This window comes from Castor canadensis, chromosome 13 (genome assembly GCF_047511655.1).
Source record: "Castor canadensis chromosome 13, mCasCan1.hap1v2, whole genome shotgun sequence".
NCBI classification, from domain to species: Eukaryota; Metazoa; Chordata; class Mammalia; order Rodentia; family Castoridae; genus Castor; species Castor canadensis.
This window is the reverse complement of record NC_133398.1, coordinates 23,137,782-23,154,639: the sequence shown is the minus strand read 5'-3', so window position 1 is coordinate 23,154,639 and position 16,858 is coordinate 23,137,782. Positions and strand designations below refer to the sequence as shown.

Sequence of the window (16,858 nt, the reverse complement as noted above, 5' to 3'; positions counted from 1 at the left end):
AAGAAAACTATAGACAATAGCCTTTATAAACACTGATGCAAAAAATAAACACTACCTTCAACAAAATACTAAGCTGAATTCAAAGCATATTAGAATTATACACCATAACCAAATGGCATTTATTCTTGAAAGGTAAGGAAGTTCAATCTATTAAAAATAATTGATATAATAGCCTATATTAACAGAATAGAGGAGGGATAAAACACATCATTATATGAACTGATGAAGAAAAAACATAAAAGTCAACATACTTGCCTAATAGAAAAAAAATTAACCAATCAGAAATAAAACTACATAACTATATCAACATAATAAACGCCACCTATAAGAAAGAAGAGCAAGATGGCCAGAGAAAGGTCCTCCACCTATCACCTCCCATAGACACACCAAGGTGAACAACTATTCACACATGAAACTGCTCTCACAAGAGCTAAGGAAGTAAGGTGAAAGACCATAGTGCCTGGTTTTAATGTAACAAAAGAAAAGATGCCTTGAAGAAGGCACTCAGGAAGGAGTTGCCAGCCTCACCCCTGCCCCAACTTCAAGCTATCAGAATGAAGACAAAGGTCTCCCACTTGGGAGAGAGCTGACAATATTAAGTCCAGGGCTTAGAACTGAAAACCAGAATCAGGCCTACCACTGTGAAACACAGTTAAGACAGAGCCCCACCACCACAAAAAAAAATAAATAAATAAAAAGGCCATATATGGAAAACCCACAGTAAGCATCATACTTGATGGAAAAAAGACCAAAGGCCTTTTCTTCATGTTTGGGAAGGCAGAGACACCTGCTTTTGCCACTTCTACCCAAACGAACACTGAAAGATCTTGCAGAGCAATTAGGCAAAAAAGAGAAAAAGAAAGATAGTCAAATTGGAATTTCTATGCACTAACAATGAATAATCTAAAAAGGAAATTCCAAAAACTCTCATTTACAACAGCATCAAAAAGAATAAACTACTTAGAAATTAACTTAACCAAGGAAGTAAAAGACTTGTACAATGAAAGCTACAAAATATTGCTGAAAGAATTTATTTATGTATGTATGTATTTATTTATTTATGTTTATGGCAATACTAAAGTTCAAATTCAGGACTTTGCACTTGCCAGACAGGCACTCTACCACTTAAGCCATGCCTCCAGTCCAAGAAAAATTTAAAAACAAAGAAGTGGAAGTACATCCCATGTTCATGGGCTAAAAGATTTAATATTAAGCTATCACTACTACCCAAAGAAATCTACAGATTTAATGCAAGCCCTACCAAAATCCAAGTGACATTTTTTACAGAAACAGAAAAGCCCATCCCAAAATGTACATGGACTCTCAAGGGATCTTGAATAGGCAAAACAAACTTGAAGAAGAAAACTGGAAGACTCATGCCTCCTAATATCAAGTTTTATTACCTCAAAGGTACAGTAATCAAAACAGCATAGTACTGCTAAAACAAAAAAATAAGGTGGAGTGATATAGTTGCTTAGCTTGATTGAATCCTTCTTAAATGTATAGAAAAAAATCACACTGTACCCCATAATTATATGCAATTATCAGGTGTCATTAAAAATAAGTAAGCCGGGGATGGGGGTTCACTTCTGTAATTCCAGCACTTGGGAGGCTAAAGAAGAAGGATCTTGAGTTTAAGGCCAGCCTGCACACTCCATAGCAAATAAGAGACCCTATCTCAAACAATGCAAAAAACAAACAAAACTCATAATACCAGCACAGGTTATCAAATAGATGAATTGGTTTAGAGAGCCTAAAACTAAACCTTCACATATATGGTCAAATGATTTTTGACCAGGGTGTCAATATCATTTCACAGGGAAAGGATATTCTTCTTAACAACTGGTACTGAGAAATCTGAATACCCACATGGAAAAGGATAAAGTTGGACCCTTACCTAAAACCATATACGAAAATCAGTTCAAAATGCATTAGAGACCTACACTTAAGACCTCAAACTAGAAAACTCTTAAAGGAAAACATAGGATAAAAATTTCACAGTATTGGATTTGATGACTTCTTGGATACAATACCAAAGGTACAGGAAACAAAAAAAATAAATAAAGAGAAACCAGACTTTGTGAAAATTAAAAAATTTTATGTATCAAAGCACAACATCCAAAGAGTAAAAAAATGGCAACTCACAGAATAGAAAAAAAAAAAGAGAGAATTGTGTGTGATAAGGGATTAGTATCTAGAATGTAAATGGAACTCCTAAAACTAAACAGCTCTTCAAAAATAGCTTTGGAGGGCTGGTGGAATGGCTCAAACAGTATAGTGCCTGCCAAGCAAGTATGAGGCCTTGAGTTCAAACCCCAGGGCTTCCAAAAAAAAGAAAGAGAAAAGAAAAAGAAAAATAGCCTTGGGAGCCAGGTGCTATGGCTCATGCCTATAATTCTAGCTGCCTCTGAGGTAGACAAAGAGAGGATCATGGTTCCAGGTCAGCCCAAGCAAACCGTTAGTGAGATCCCATCTCAACTAATAAAAAGCTGGGCATGGTGGCACACAACTGTCAACCTAACTGCACAGGAAGCTTAAACAGGATTGCAGTCCATGTTGCCCAGAGCATAAACATGAGACTCTATTCAAAAAATAACAAAAACATACACAGGGTGGCAGTGTAGAGAACCTGCCTGGCAAGCACAAGGCTCTGAGTTCAAATCCCAGTACCACAAAACAAAAAGGCTCGAGAGGCTGAGTGAGGCTGGATGATCACTGCACCCCAGAAATTAGAGACCAGTCTGGGCAACATAGCAAGAGCCCCAATCTCAAAAATACAGCAATGTATGCAAGTGAGTGAGTGAGTGAATGACAGAGAACCAAAGAAGCAGAAGAGAAGTACAAAAAGATAATACCTCACATCCATTAAGAAGGCTACTGTCAAGAAAAGCAGAAAATAAGTGGTGTTGAGGACGTGGAGAATCTGGAACCCTTGTGTACTTGTTGATGGGGATGTAAAATGATATAGTCAACATGTAAAACAGTATGGCAATTCCTCAAAAAATGAAAATTACCATATGATCCAAGATATGCGAAAGAACTGAAAACAAGTTCTTAAAGAGATACTTGCATATTCATGTTCATAGCAGCACTATTCATAAAAGCTAAAACGTGGAAGCATTTTTACCCAAAGAGATAAGTAAGACATTCAGCCTTAAAAAGGGAGCAAATTTAGGCATATGCTGTAACAACATGGATGAACCCTGAAGACATTACGCTAAGTGAAACAAGCTAGTCACAAAAAGACAAATGCTCTATGATTTCACTTAAGAGGTACCTAGAGTAGTCAAATTCATACAGAAGGAAAGCAGGACAGTGGCTGCCAGGGGCTATGGGACAACAGGAATGAAGAGTTACTACTGAACAACACTGAGTGTCAGTTTTACAAGATGAAAAGCATTATAGATATGGGAGTGATGGCTATGCATTTTGAATGCATTTAAAGCTAATGAACTACATACTTAAAATAATTATGATGGAAAATTTGATGTGCATTTTATCACAATTTTAAAAGAAATAATGTAGATAATTCTATCCCAAGTTATTTGGCTCCAGAACTGAGGTGCTCATGACTTAGTTAAAGGCAAGGTCTTTTGTGGAAGAGCTTGCCTCTTCTGCCAACATAGAATATAAGAATTCTCAACTACAAAGATAATTCTGGTAACAACACAGAAAACAGACTAAATGTGGGCCAGAGTAGAGGCTGAGAGACAAGGTAGAAGACTTCTGCAAAAACCAAAACTAGAATCACAGTCTGTCTGAATTAGTATCAGCACTGGGCCTGAAGGAGAGAGAGAGACATTAATTAGAAAGACAAAATCAAGGGGAATTAGCCACTGCCTTCGTGTGGGTTTCATTTAAGGATGACCAGTTTTTGCACTTTAAAATGTTCCTGATGCTATCATTTTTGGACATACACACACACACACACACACACACGAACAACTAGATTAAAAGGGATTATCACCATACATTTAGGATGAATGGAAATAATAAGCGGTATTCTATAATTAATTTTAAAAAATCATTTCTGCAGCTAAACTTAAGCTAAAAAAACATACAATCAACAGTTCTTTCTCTAATTAAATAGACATTATTTTCCAATCAGCTGTTTTTCTCTGTAAAGTACAAATACCTGAATGTTAGCTGGGAAGGTTTCAGCAGCTTGTCTAGAACGAAGGAGATGAGGGACAATCTTTAACTTGACTCTGGTGCTGACAGGGTCTCTTTTCAGCTCTGGTTTCAGAACTGCTCCCTGTGGAAAATACATCTGATTATAACGAAGTATTTCAAAATCATTTATCACCTTTCACTTTTAAAAATTATTGCATTCCAAAAGCTTTTATTTTTATCGGTATAGTAACATTTTTATGAAAAAATCGTCCTTAACATTGCACTGAGGAAGTGGCCTGTGTTTCACAAGTATCTTCAACTTCCACCTTCCTAGAAGACAGCTGGACACCTGCATATTCTTCCACAACAATCTGCTGCAATGTGTTGCTTTGGCTGAAGTATGTGCTAAAACCCAGCTCGCACAGAAATTCAGTTAGAAAACTGGGGATGATTTTAGCATTTTTGGGTATTGTGGATTTTTTGATACTAGGTCAAAACTTGATAAATAACTGTTGCTTAAAGGTCAGCTGCAATTGGGAGTTTAAGCTCAATAGCTGAGCTTTGGGACACACCATTACACTAAATTCCACTGGTCTGTCTTGAACTTTGGATGGCTTCCTTAGCTTACATGTCTCTGTAACATCACTGGTCATCTGGAAAATATTGGCACACCCACTTAAGCAAATGTTGCTTCATACATACACATACATCCACACACACGCACACACACACAAAAAGTGTCCATATCACCACCAATCGTTTCAGAAAAAGTACTGCTAATCTGCTGAGTCACTGTGGTGAATTCAAATTTCCCACAATTCTAATTTTTTCTTGAAAATTCAACTTTTCCTTGAAGTAACCTCGTTATTATTTCCTTTATAGGGAAAATATCTGCCAAACACCTGTCTCAATAACCACAGACTGACATAGAGTGACACATATTTGCTTCAATTTGTGACAGGATCCTAATATGTATAGCCACTGTTGTTTTTGAACCATCAATACAAATACTACCACAGTAAAATAATAATAATCTCTTGCTTTTATGTATCCCCTAAAAAGCTCTGTGATCCTCAAAAGCTCATGAACTACAGAATGAGAACCGCTAACTTAATCCGAACCCTTCATTTATTTACATAGAAGAACATGACAGGTGGCTGGGGAGGGGCTCAAGCAGCAGAGTACTTGCCTAGCAAGCCTGAGGCTGAGTTCAAACCACAGTACAGCCAAGAGAGGGGAGGGGAGGGAAGGGAAAGGAAAGAAAAGAACAGGGGGAAAGAAAGGGGAAGGGAAAGGGAAAGAAAAACAATATGAGGGTCAGAGAAGTTTTATGATTAGCCAAACCCTCTCCTCCTAACACATTCATGTGGAACCCATCTGGAATAGATTTTAGTGTGCCTACATTACCAAGGCTTAAAGTTAGTATCTCATAAAATATAAATTCAGCTTAAATCGAAACTAGAAGAAGCAGGAGGCACACACCTATAATACCAGCACTCAGGAGCTGAGGCAGGAGAACTGTAAGACCAAGACAGCCTGGGCTACATAAGGAGACCCTGTCTCAAAAACAAAACACTAGGAGAAAAATATACAGTTCATGTCAATAAAACACTTATTATACTTTATGAAAGAATAAATGAAAACAACGTACCTCTTTTGTCTTCAGTGGGATATCTCCAAGGTATACCTTGTACATCTTATTAATGATGGCAGGATTATTCCAGTCGATTAAGCTACAGAAGGTTTCAATACAGGTTAAAATTATTTTTTCTCCAACTTCAGTAACTTCAAAAAATCATAACCCTAATACTTATTCAAAGGAAAATACTTATTACCACACAAATGAAATGGGCAGTCAACACGGCAGAAGAGGAGAAATGAAGGGGACTAACTTCTACCAAAGTTAGCTTGAAAAAATATAGATCGTTATTCTACCCTGATTCAACAGATTATTGTATCCAGTGGCCCAATTGTGGTACCACACAAGGAAATTGGACTATATTCCTACATAGATGAGCTTTTAGGGCCAAAGCCATGAACAGCTCAAAACAACAGAACTACACTACAGTTGTTCAAAAAGCACTAGGGCAGGGGATGATTCTTCTGTTTAACCACTTAGAAATTCAAAAGTGATTAAGTGACACAAATATTTTTATTGTATCCCACTATACTTCTCTAATATTGTGTCATTTGCTTCCCAGCATCCCCCTCCTACTTGTCTATCAGTACACACAGCTTCAGCACCTAATTCTTCAGAGCAGTCATGTTGCCAATTGTCACTGAGACTTATTCCTATTTGGGCCCCACAAGAAGGTGAATTATGCCGTAAAGTGACTGGATATTATTACCCCACACAATAGACCTCATCCATTCATTTTATAAACCTAGCAATAATGCAATGCTTCATCTCTCGACTGCTTAAGTCTTCTCTCTGCCTTCTGACATTGGCTCTTCTTTCAAGCTATTGGTGCAAACACAATTTATCCTGCTGCTTTGAATGCTTTTCTAGTTCATCTCCTCTTTCATAGGTGAGCAATCTGCCTCTTCTTTAGCTATCTACAATCACATTATTCTCAAGGACATTCTACAACTCTATTTGAAGCATTATTCACCTACATCTTTTCTCAGCTGAGAAAACCAGCAGATCACTACTGATTCATCTTCAAGCTACACCACTGTTGCTCTTTTATACTACTTCAGGAGTAGACATTTTTGACAAATACAGAAACACTTTAGTGAAACAAACAAAATGCTTAGTAGTAGTTACTTAGTGATAATAATTTCCATTGTTTTATTTTGCTTCTTCCCAACTTTCTAGTTTTGGTTCTCTGATTACCTATTTGTTGTGAAAGTGAATAATACAGAAAATAAAATTCCTTGTAAACTGAACCATATCCCCACACTGCCTTTCAATGCAATCACTAACTTTAGTGTATCTTTTTTTTTTTTAGTAGTACTAGAGATAAACTCAGGACCTTCTAGCCACACCCCCAATCCTTTTTGCTTTTTTTTTTTGTTCCGTTTTTGCTGGTACTAAGGTTTGAAGGGCCTACACCTTGAGCCATTCCACCAGCTCTTTTTTGCAAAGGGTTTTTTTTTGAGATAGGATCTCACAAACTATTTGCCCAGGCTGGCTATGAACCAGGATCCTCATGATCTCTGCTTCCTGAGTAAGAAGGATTACTGATGTGGGCCACTAGGACCTGGCTTCCTTTTTGCTTTTCAGTTTGTTTTTCAGACACGGTCTCACACTTCCGTCCAGGCCAAGATCCTCCTATCTCTGCCTTCTGAGTAGATAAAATTACAGGTGTGTGCCCCTGTTTTATCTTTTTTGCAATTTCTCTGCAAGTAAAATAGGTAGCTAGGTACAGCAGGCACATAGATAAAGAAATAGACAAATAAACAGATGCATCACATAAAGAGACACTTGGGACTTTTTTACTCACAAAATGAGTATCTACATAGTGCTCTCAACTGGCTTTTTATCTCTTAACAATATATTATTTTTATGGAAAAAAATTCATTTTTAATAGATGAAAACAAAGCTAATTAAAATATTGAAGCACCATATTTGTGTTTCCAATAAATGAATCCATAATATGGTATAAAGAGTGCAGCCAATCCAACAATGGAAACAACCAAGACACCCCAACAACTGATGAATGAGTTAAGAAAATGTAATATTTATATATAATGGAACTTTATTCAGCTATAAAGAAGAATATTGTATGCACATGTGAATAAAAGAACAATAATAAAAAAAAGAAGAATGAAATTTTGTTGTGTGTAGGTAAATGAACTGGAGAACATCATTTTAAGTTTAGTTAGCCAGGTTCAGAAGACCAAAGGCCACGTTTCCTCTCATATGTAGAATACAGGCCCATTACAAATATAAGCAATATTATATAATACATACAAATATAAACAGAACATGTCCCAAAAGTGGACCTGGTAGAGGAGACCAAGGAAGGAAGAAAAGAAGGAAAGAAAGATAAGGAATAATAATGGCATACATCACAACTGTGTAGGACCAAACAAAATGAAGCACACTGAAAACTGCTGAACGATACAGCGTGGGGAAAAGAGCAAGGAACTGCAGTGGAGAGGGGTTATATTGACTTAAAAACAATGCATTTAAGGTATGAAACCAATGCAAAAATTCCACTGAAAACGACCATACACCTAAACAAGGAAGGACAAGAATGAAAAACAAGTCATACTAAGGAAAGGACATTAATGGGAGAAGAAGGGTAAAAGAAGGAAGTTAAGAAGGTGAATATGGTTGATGTACTTTCTATCTAAGAATAAATACAGAATTTTTAAACCTGTTAAAATCACCATAAGAAAGGAAATAAGGTAGAAAGGAGAAAAATGGAGGGGATGAATCAATTTGGGATATAATACATATACACATGGAAATATCATAATGAAACTTCCTCTGTAGCTATCATAAACATACAGAAAAGTCTCTGTTCAAAAACAGAGGACAGGAAGGTAAAACAGGTTCTACTTGCTGTTGGTACCAGTCAGGGGAAAGAGATGGGGAAGGGGTGAAGAGGGTGAACATGGTAGAAATATTGTGTGCTCATGTATAAAAATGGAAAAATGAGACCTGCTGAAAACTATTCTAAGGGGAGGAGAGTAAAAGAGAATGATGGAGGGAAGGGGTGAATTTAACTAAGATATACTATAAGCATTTTTGTGAATGTCCCAATGTACCCTCAGTACAAAAATATAGTAAAAAAATTTTTAAGTGCAGTTAGCAAAAGCCGCATGTTTTCTCTCATATGAGGAATATAGACCTAATACAAACATAGAAATATTACGAAACACGGGTCATGCTAAGGGGAGGTCACATGCAAGAGAGAAAGTAAAAGAAGGAAGTTAAGAAGATGAATATGGTTGATGTACTCTCTATACAAGAATGAAAATAGAATTTTTAAGCCTGCTGAAATCACCCTAGGAAGGGGACAAGGTAGAAAATAGAAAAATAGAGATGAACTAATTCAGCATATAATACATATATACATGGAAATGTCATAAGGAAACTCCCTGTATAGCTATCTTAAACAAAAATGTCATTTTTTTCTTTCACAAAATTGGAGAACAGGAAGGCAGAACATGTCCTGTTTGGAGGGGTTGGTACCAATGGGAGGAGGAAGGCGGGAGGAGGTGGGGCAATGGTGTAGGAGGGTGAATATAGTGCAAATACCATGTACACATGCATGTAAATGGAAAAATGAGACCTGTTGAAACTATTCCAGGAATGGGAGGAGGGGGAATAAAGGAGAATAATAGGGGGAGTGAATTCAAGTAAGATATATTTGATAAGAACTTTTGTAAATGCCACAATGTACCCCCAGCAGAACAATAAAAAAATTAAATTAAATTTTTAAAAAATGGGGCCAGCTCAAACACAGGAAATTTTAAAGGAAGAATTTTTTGATACTTCCAAACCAAATCATTGAGTAGATACCAGAAATTTTCAGTTACATGCGGCAAGATGGAATTTAGACTTGAGGAGAATGTTAAATACAATCTAGTCCACTTTCTTATTCTAGAATCTAAGGCTGAGAGAGGTTAAGCCAGTCTCTCAAGTTCCTACCATCAGCCCAAGCCATGAACAGAACAAGCCTATGACATGTAAGTAACCCCTGCTAAGCCACCTCATCTGCCATTCCCAACCACCATCATCACACACATTTCAGTAGCAAACTAGTACCTCATGAAGTCAATTTCCTTGTTTTGTAACACCTACTTGTACTTGTTTTCTTAGAGAGGAAAATGACAATACATGCAACCTTTAAAAAGTTTTATAACCTTATCTACATCCCACTGTCTTCTAGCTTATAAATTAAAAGCACTAAAATAAATTTGACCTGCTAGGAATGGTGGCACATATAATCCAGCATTTAGGAGGCTGAGGCAGGAGAATTTCAAGTTTGAGGCCAGCCTGGGCTACATAGTGAGACCCTAGCTCAAATCCAAACAAACAAGTAAAAATTTGAAAAAAATCAACAAAAAAAATTCCCTATAATTTAATTTTTTAACCAAATATCTTCATCGTTAATGTTCTTCAATCTCTATGTACGTGTCATTTTTAAATTTTATAATCAATGTATCCGACCATTTTACATTGTTTTATTTCTTTGCCATTACTTGGGGGCAATTTACATGCTACCGTATTATTTTTATAATTATTTTGGCAGGTATGTAATAGTCCATAAAGATATATACAGAAATTTATCCCTATTGTGGAAAATTGATTTTGCACCTACTTTTTTTTTTAAATTAATAATTACAGGTAATGATACAATGAATAAATCTATGTTTTCTAAATATAATCTTTTTCTTCTTTTGAATAATTTCTTTAGAGTAAATTTGCAGAAGATTTTATATGTAAAAGTGTATAAATATTTTTATGATTCATTACTTACAATTTGTAATGTCAATCAACAGGGCATAAGAACAGCAGCCTCAAATGCTATACAATTTTATTACCATAGGTACAAATTGTTACACATTGTTTTATTTTTCTTTGGTGGAGATGGAGTTTGACCTCAGGGCCTTGGCCTACTCTAAGTACTTCACCACGTGAGCCACATCTCCAGCCCTTGAACTTATTTCTTATACAGAATATTTTCTACAAGTCTACTGAGGATCTTTTCAGCAATTATTTCCATGAACCGGTTTTCACCCTATTAACTATAATATATGCATGTTCTTTATTAAAAGCAATCTCAAAAAGTTTGAGGCAGAAGAAGAATCAAATATGGATAAAATAACTTCTTAGATCTAACATCTTTTCTTAGTATTAATTCTTCAAGTTCATTTGCCTAGCCAAAAGTTTCATTTATTGTCTGACATTCCTAACCTATTCCACTTTAAACTGCATCTCCAAACAGTTTTTCTTCTTTATCTTATACAGAATGCTGCTCTTGAGGAAACTTTATTACCAAGTAGGTGTATTTCATAATCTCCTAAAATAGAATATCTTACTTCATAAAACCCTAAGAATATATAAACATGTGTGAAGCTTTTAGAAGCATGCCCCTTTCAATTTTGAAAGCTTAACAGAGAAGGAGCTACCTTTGCTTGCTTTTCAATTCCAGGTCTGCCGCTGTTGCCACACTATGGCGTGTGTCACTAGAAGCAATCACCAGGTGGAGAACAGCTTCGAGTTCAGGCACCTGTTCCGCTTCTAAGAATTTCACAATGCCCAATTTGCACTGAAGATAAATGAAGGGAAGGAGAAAAAAGTGGTCAGGAAAACAAAGAATACCCATTAAAAGTACTGTTTAACATATCATTGTGGTCATAAATCAAGGATTAACGTAACAGTAGCAGCTCCTATTTAGATTTACAATGTGCCTGGGACTATACTAAATCATATATATTTGTGATGGTTCATTTAACCATCACAATCTATTAAGTATTACACACATTTTTCAGATGAGGAAACTGAGGCAAGGCTTAAGAGAGCAAGACATATAGTTAAGTGATGAAAGCAGGATTCAAGTCCAAGTGTGACTACAACAAATATGCTATCATACACAGCCTCCCCAGAGTAGACTTGAAGTCTACATTTGAGACCTCCAGGTAAAAGGATGGTACATTAATAAAGTGCTCTATAGGTTTTTGTAACAGTTCAAAAAATACTAAACACTTCATATTCCAAAGAGTTTCACTCTTTTGCTAAGTTACAAATTCTTATGCTCTATAATCTTAGATACTAAAAGAATGTGGTTTTCATACACTTCAAACTACTCAATACATCTACAATTCTAATCAAACAGCATTTAATCTAATTAGCTGAAATAAAACACAGACTGAAGAAAGATTCTGAGTAGACTTTCATGCAATGTGAAGAAGCTACAAATTTCACTACAAACCACTATGGGATAAATAAACCTGGTAAGTATAACTGTACCTTCACTTTGAAGTCAGTCACATAACAGTTTTTATGTATATGACTAGGGATTGGTAAGGCTTATAATTATTAAATAAGATACAATTTAAAAAGATATTGAAAAAGCAGGTAAGGCCTACTTTCCCTCCCCTGCTCAACACAACTTATTGTTACAAGAGCTACAATAAAAAAAAAAAAAAAAAGACCCATTTACATAACCTACAAAAAGGGCAGTTAGGGAAGTCAATTACATAAAAACATTAAAAAAATGTATAAAAGCCAGGTGCTGGTGGTTCATACCTGTAATCCTAGCTACTTAGGAGGCAGAGATCAAGAGGAGCACAGTTCAAGCCCAGCCCAGCAAATAGTTCGTGAGACCCTATCTCAAAAATACCTCACACAAAAAGGGCTGGAGGAGTGGCTCAAGCAATAAAAGCACCTGCCTAGCAAGCATGAGACCCTGAGTTCAAACCCAGTACCTCCAAAAAAAGTATAAAAAAAAAACCTGAAAATGACAGCAATCCATCAATGGGAGACTAGTTAAAAAACATTACATATAGTTAATTTTATACAGACATTGAAAAAGATGAAATTTTTACTATTAAGTGAAAACGTAAGCTGCAACTATTCCATGACAAGTGAACTTGCGTTATGTAAACGTGCATTTACAAGCACACACACAACAAGCTACCGACGAACAAATGAGGGTGGCAGAATCCCAGGCAATTTTTTCATTTCTCCCTATACTTTTCTTTTGCCTTTCTTTTCTTTTTGCAGTGCTAGGTACTCATCCAAGGCCCCACACGTGCTTAGGCACTTCACCAGTAAGTCACACTCCACCCCAAATCCTATTCTTGATCACTTAAAACTTTAACTTCATAATTAGAAAAAATAAAAGCTGTTTTATCTCAAAGAAAAAGTATGAACATAGAGATATTTAAAAATTAGGAGAAAAAACAGCTTTCATTTTAAAACTAAACTATTTCAGCAACAGATTATGAAATAATATGAGGGCCTTTGTCCTTTAGCAAATAATGACCAACATAAGATTACAATTACTCTCCAGCATTTGTGTCTTAAACCCCCAGACCTAATTCAGTCTGGTAACAGATGTGAGAACTTGCTGAATCTGAAAGCCTCAGTGCCTTTTACAACTGGAACTAACAATTTCTGTACCTCATGGGATGCTGTGAGGATTAAATGAGATGAGGGATTCAAAGTACTCAGTTCAGTGCCTGTTACAAATCACTCTCAGAAAAGAGTAGCTTCTGTCACTATTTACCTTACTTACATCATGGTTCAGAGGGGGGAAAAAAGATGCATAAAACATGAAGAAGTAAATCTAACCAACTATAACCCTCACTGAATAAAACCAACTATAAATTTGTGAGTGGCAAGAATGGTCACTTGCCTCTTTTTCCCTCTCCTGGGAACACTTGATCAATAGTCACTTACATTCCCAAAAAGAAAAGGATCAAATCATTGAGACTGCCATGGAGAAATAAAGGAAGGATTAGAAGACTAACCCATGTTGCTTGAATTCCAAAATAATTACATACTGATCTCATCTGTTCTTCCCTGAGGTGCCTGATGACATAGACACAGTGAGGCACCTTCTCTGTGGAGCACCAGGCATTTTTAAAAGCTGCTCAGAGAACATCTGTGTCCTGTTTAAATCCAGAATAAAATTCTTAATGCCAATTTGTAAATTCCCAGGAAGAAATATAAAAGGGAGTCATGCTTTCCCCACGTTATCACTTTTGGAGTTACAGGGCCTCCTCAGTTTACACAAAATGTACAGCCCTAGAAAGTTGAACAAGGTAAGATAAACTGTATTTTAACTGGGCCAAAGGAGCTTCATAATTATAAAACCTACAATTAAAAATTAAAATGAGAGAAATTAAATATAATCATAGTTTAAAAATGGGTTCTGCTTGATAACTTGAAATACGTGAGCAACGTTAGAGTATTTCCCACTCCTCCCCTCTCTAGGGCTCTCACAAATAATTGCTGTGGTGAAGAGAGCAAACTACATCAACTGCTCCTTCCAAGCATATCTCGTTGGAAAGCCTGGACACATGGGAAGGATGTCACACATGCCTCCATGAACTTCACAGGGCAGGTGTGCAGGGCCAAGTCCCACAGTGAGCAGCCAGTGTGCGATACCTGTTCCAACTGTTCAGGGGTCCAGGGGTTATCACCAATCACTCGCTTAGCTGCATAAAAGCTCATTCCTGGAGGAGGCTGTGGGATTCCAGAACCTCCCCCACTGTTTGAAGAAGAACCCTGTGCTGAAGATGTATTTTGGCGACTCTGGGATTCATTTAACACATATCTGGAAAGGAAATAAAAGTTTAACCCTCTATAAAAATATCTGCATTTACATATAATACACACACACAAGCATTCAATCACATACTGTTTCCTACAATATTTTTCTAGAAGAATAAATACCTGAAACAAATATTTCATCATGAAGAATTTTAACTGAATCTAAAGAAAGGTTATCTGTATCATTAGCAAATTAACCAAAAGAGAATATCACTCAAGCTAGATATAAATGAACTACAGTCATTACCAACAATGACTACAAATATTTTGGTCACTCTTGATTTACAAGCTATTGCTCTATGAGTCACTAAGACCTCACAGTATTTTGAACTTTTAGTTGGCAAATATAAAGACAGGTTTGCTGACTGCCAGGGAAGGGGCAAATCACTATGGTTACAGAACCTGAAACTGAGTGTTTTTACACTCATCCTCATTTCAGCTATGTTGTAATTCGGTTTCAATTCTCCTTGAACTCTTTATATTCCTATGTTAGAAAACACACTGGAGCCTCCAAACCACCTAACACACAAGTACCTAACACTCCAAAAGTGAAAAAAAGAAAAAAAATCAAAAGGAGCCAAAGAGGAAAAGTCGTAAAAGATAAAAATTAATTTTTCCCTTCTGTTAAAAGCCCTTTGTACCTCCTTGTTATAAATCATACTATATATTTTTTAGCTTGTATAAAATAGAAATAAATTTTCTAAGCCAGGAGCAGTGCCTAACACCTATAATCCAAGCTACTTGGCAGGCAGAGGGTCAGGCTGGAGGCCAGCCAAGCAAAAAAAAAGTAGCAAGATTCTATCTCAAAGTAAGAATGTGTGTGTAGGGGGGTTACACACAAGCACAGTGGCTCACACCTGTAATCTCAGCTACTTAGGAAGCAAAGAATGGGAGGTTCAAGGCCAGTCTAGGTGAAAAGCAAGACCCTCCCCCATCTCAACCAACAAGCCAGGAATGGTGGCACACACCTGTGATCCTAGCTACTCGGGAAGCTGTAGGTAGTAGGATGGATGTCTAAGGCCAGCCCCAGGTAAAAACGCAAAACTTTTTAAAAAGGGGGGGGAGGGGTAGGCTGGGGACAAGGCTCAAGTGGTAGAATACCTGCCTAGCAAGCACAAGGCCCTGAGTTCAAACCCCAGTACTGCCAAAAAAGAAGGAAGTTGTCTAATAAATCTTGATCCAATTAAATGAGTATTCCCTAATGTCATCTATTTTTTAAATGTTAAAGGAATCCCTTTAATATTTTTATATCCATGAAGTAAGTTCTCACTGGTAAGAAAAATGTGAGAATTTAACCCCCCTCCCAGAAAAAGAAAAAAAGAAAAGTGAGAAATCCCTTGAGTACATTATGTTCCTAAGCTAAATTTGGGTTTCAAGGCTTATTTACCAATGCCATCATCACCTGTCAACTCTGGCTGCTCCTCATTCACAACTATAAAAGAAGGTTCTCATCTATTTCTCCCTACAGCAAGACTGGTGGCGTTAAGCAAATCAACCAGTAAGTAGCGAACACACAGCACTGCCAGAGGAAGAGAAATAGTGTGAAATTTCAATCTACCCTCTGGAGCAAGTTGAGATAGTAACAATGTAACATGAGGAACAGCATGTGCCATGTTATCAGATGCAAAGAAACCACACAGAAATAAGAAATAATACAACAGAGGTCATGAGGGTCAACATGAAGTGTTTGAAAACCCTAAAACAAAATCAAACTGCCAAACTGCAGGAGTAGGAGGAGAGCAAACTAGAGAGGAAAGGAATCAGACAGTCTGAACTCTCAAGCATTGAGGGGACAGGTGAATATGTGGCCCCTCATGCAGAGCTTACCGTACATGTGTATACTAGTGATCTGGGGAAAACTTGATGAAAGCAGTTTAGAAAACTGTCCCTGGCAGCAGACCACAACCTGGGTGCCAGGCCAGGTTCAAAAATCAGACAATGTACACCTTGATTACAAGGAGCTGACAGTCTATTAGTTGAGAGGGAAATGTCACCAATGTGATACAAACACAAAGTGGCCACAGGTAGATGTTTAGTTATGAAGATATGGAAGGTAGGGCAAGTATCTGCCTAGGGTAAGAAATTTCTATCAGAGACAAACAGAGTTGACCTGTAATGTTCTTCAACATAACTTTTTATAAAGAACAGCATTCTCTTTAAAAACAAGAAGGCAAAGACACATAAGAGCACATTACATATATGAGCCTATTCAGCAACTAGAAAATGAGAACCCAACGCTTTTAGGTGTGACCTGATTAAAACCTGTTTTAAAAATCAGGAAACTCTACAGCAGTGTAGAAAGGCTTGAAGAAAAGATGAGAAAGAAATTGTGACAAGTTGGAAAGAGCCAACTCTTTGCTCTTTCAAAGATGATTTCAGGACATTAAGGAGATAGAAGCTGTTACAGAACTGATAGGGCAGAAGGAAAAGCCGGATATGATTAATTGTGCAGCAAGGTGACTAGGAAAATCATCAGAGCATTTAAAAAGTGCTTGGATAGGCTTA

At 36.8% G+C, this 16,858-nt stretch overlaps 1 protein-coding gene across 8 annotated transcripts in view; it reads right to left on the bottom strand.

The window, feature by feature from the left end:
* Ecpas (Ecm29 proteasome adaptor and scaffold) overlaps positions 1-16,858 on the bottom strand; it is a 106,823-nt gene that overhangs the window by 50,896 nt on the left and 39,069 nt on the right. For 5 of the 8 annotated variants that reach the window (XM_020173812.2, XM_020173809.2, XM_074051263.1 and 2 more), the window contains 4 exons: positions 14,189-14,357; positions 11,203-11,342; positions 5,765-5,846; positions 4,136-4,255 (listed from right to left, as the gene is read on the bottom strand). In XM_020173812.2, coding sequence (XP_020029401.1) covers positions 4,136-4,255; positions 5,765-5,846; positions 11,203-11,342; positions 14,189-14,357 — 511 coding nt within the window. Of the gene's footprint in view, positions 1-4,135; positions 4,256-5,764; positions 5,847-11,202; positions 11,343-13,548; positions 13,682-14,188; positions 14,358-16,858 lie in introns of those variants that run through there. The other 3 variants (XM_020173813.2, XM_020173815.2, XM_074051264.1) reach the window with 3 other exon arrangements.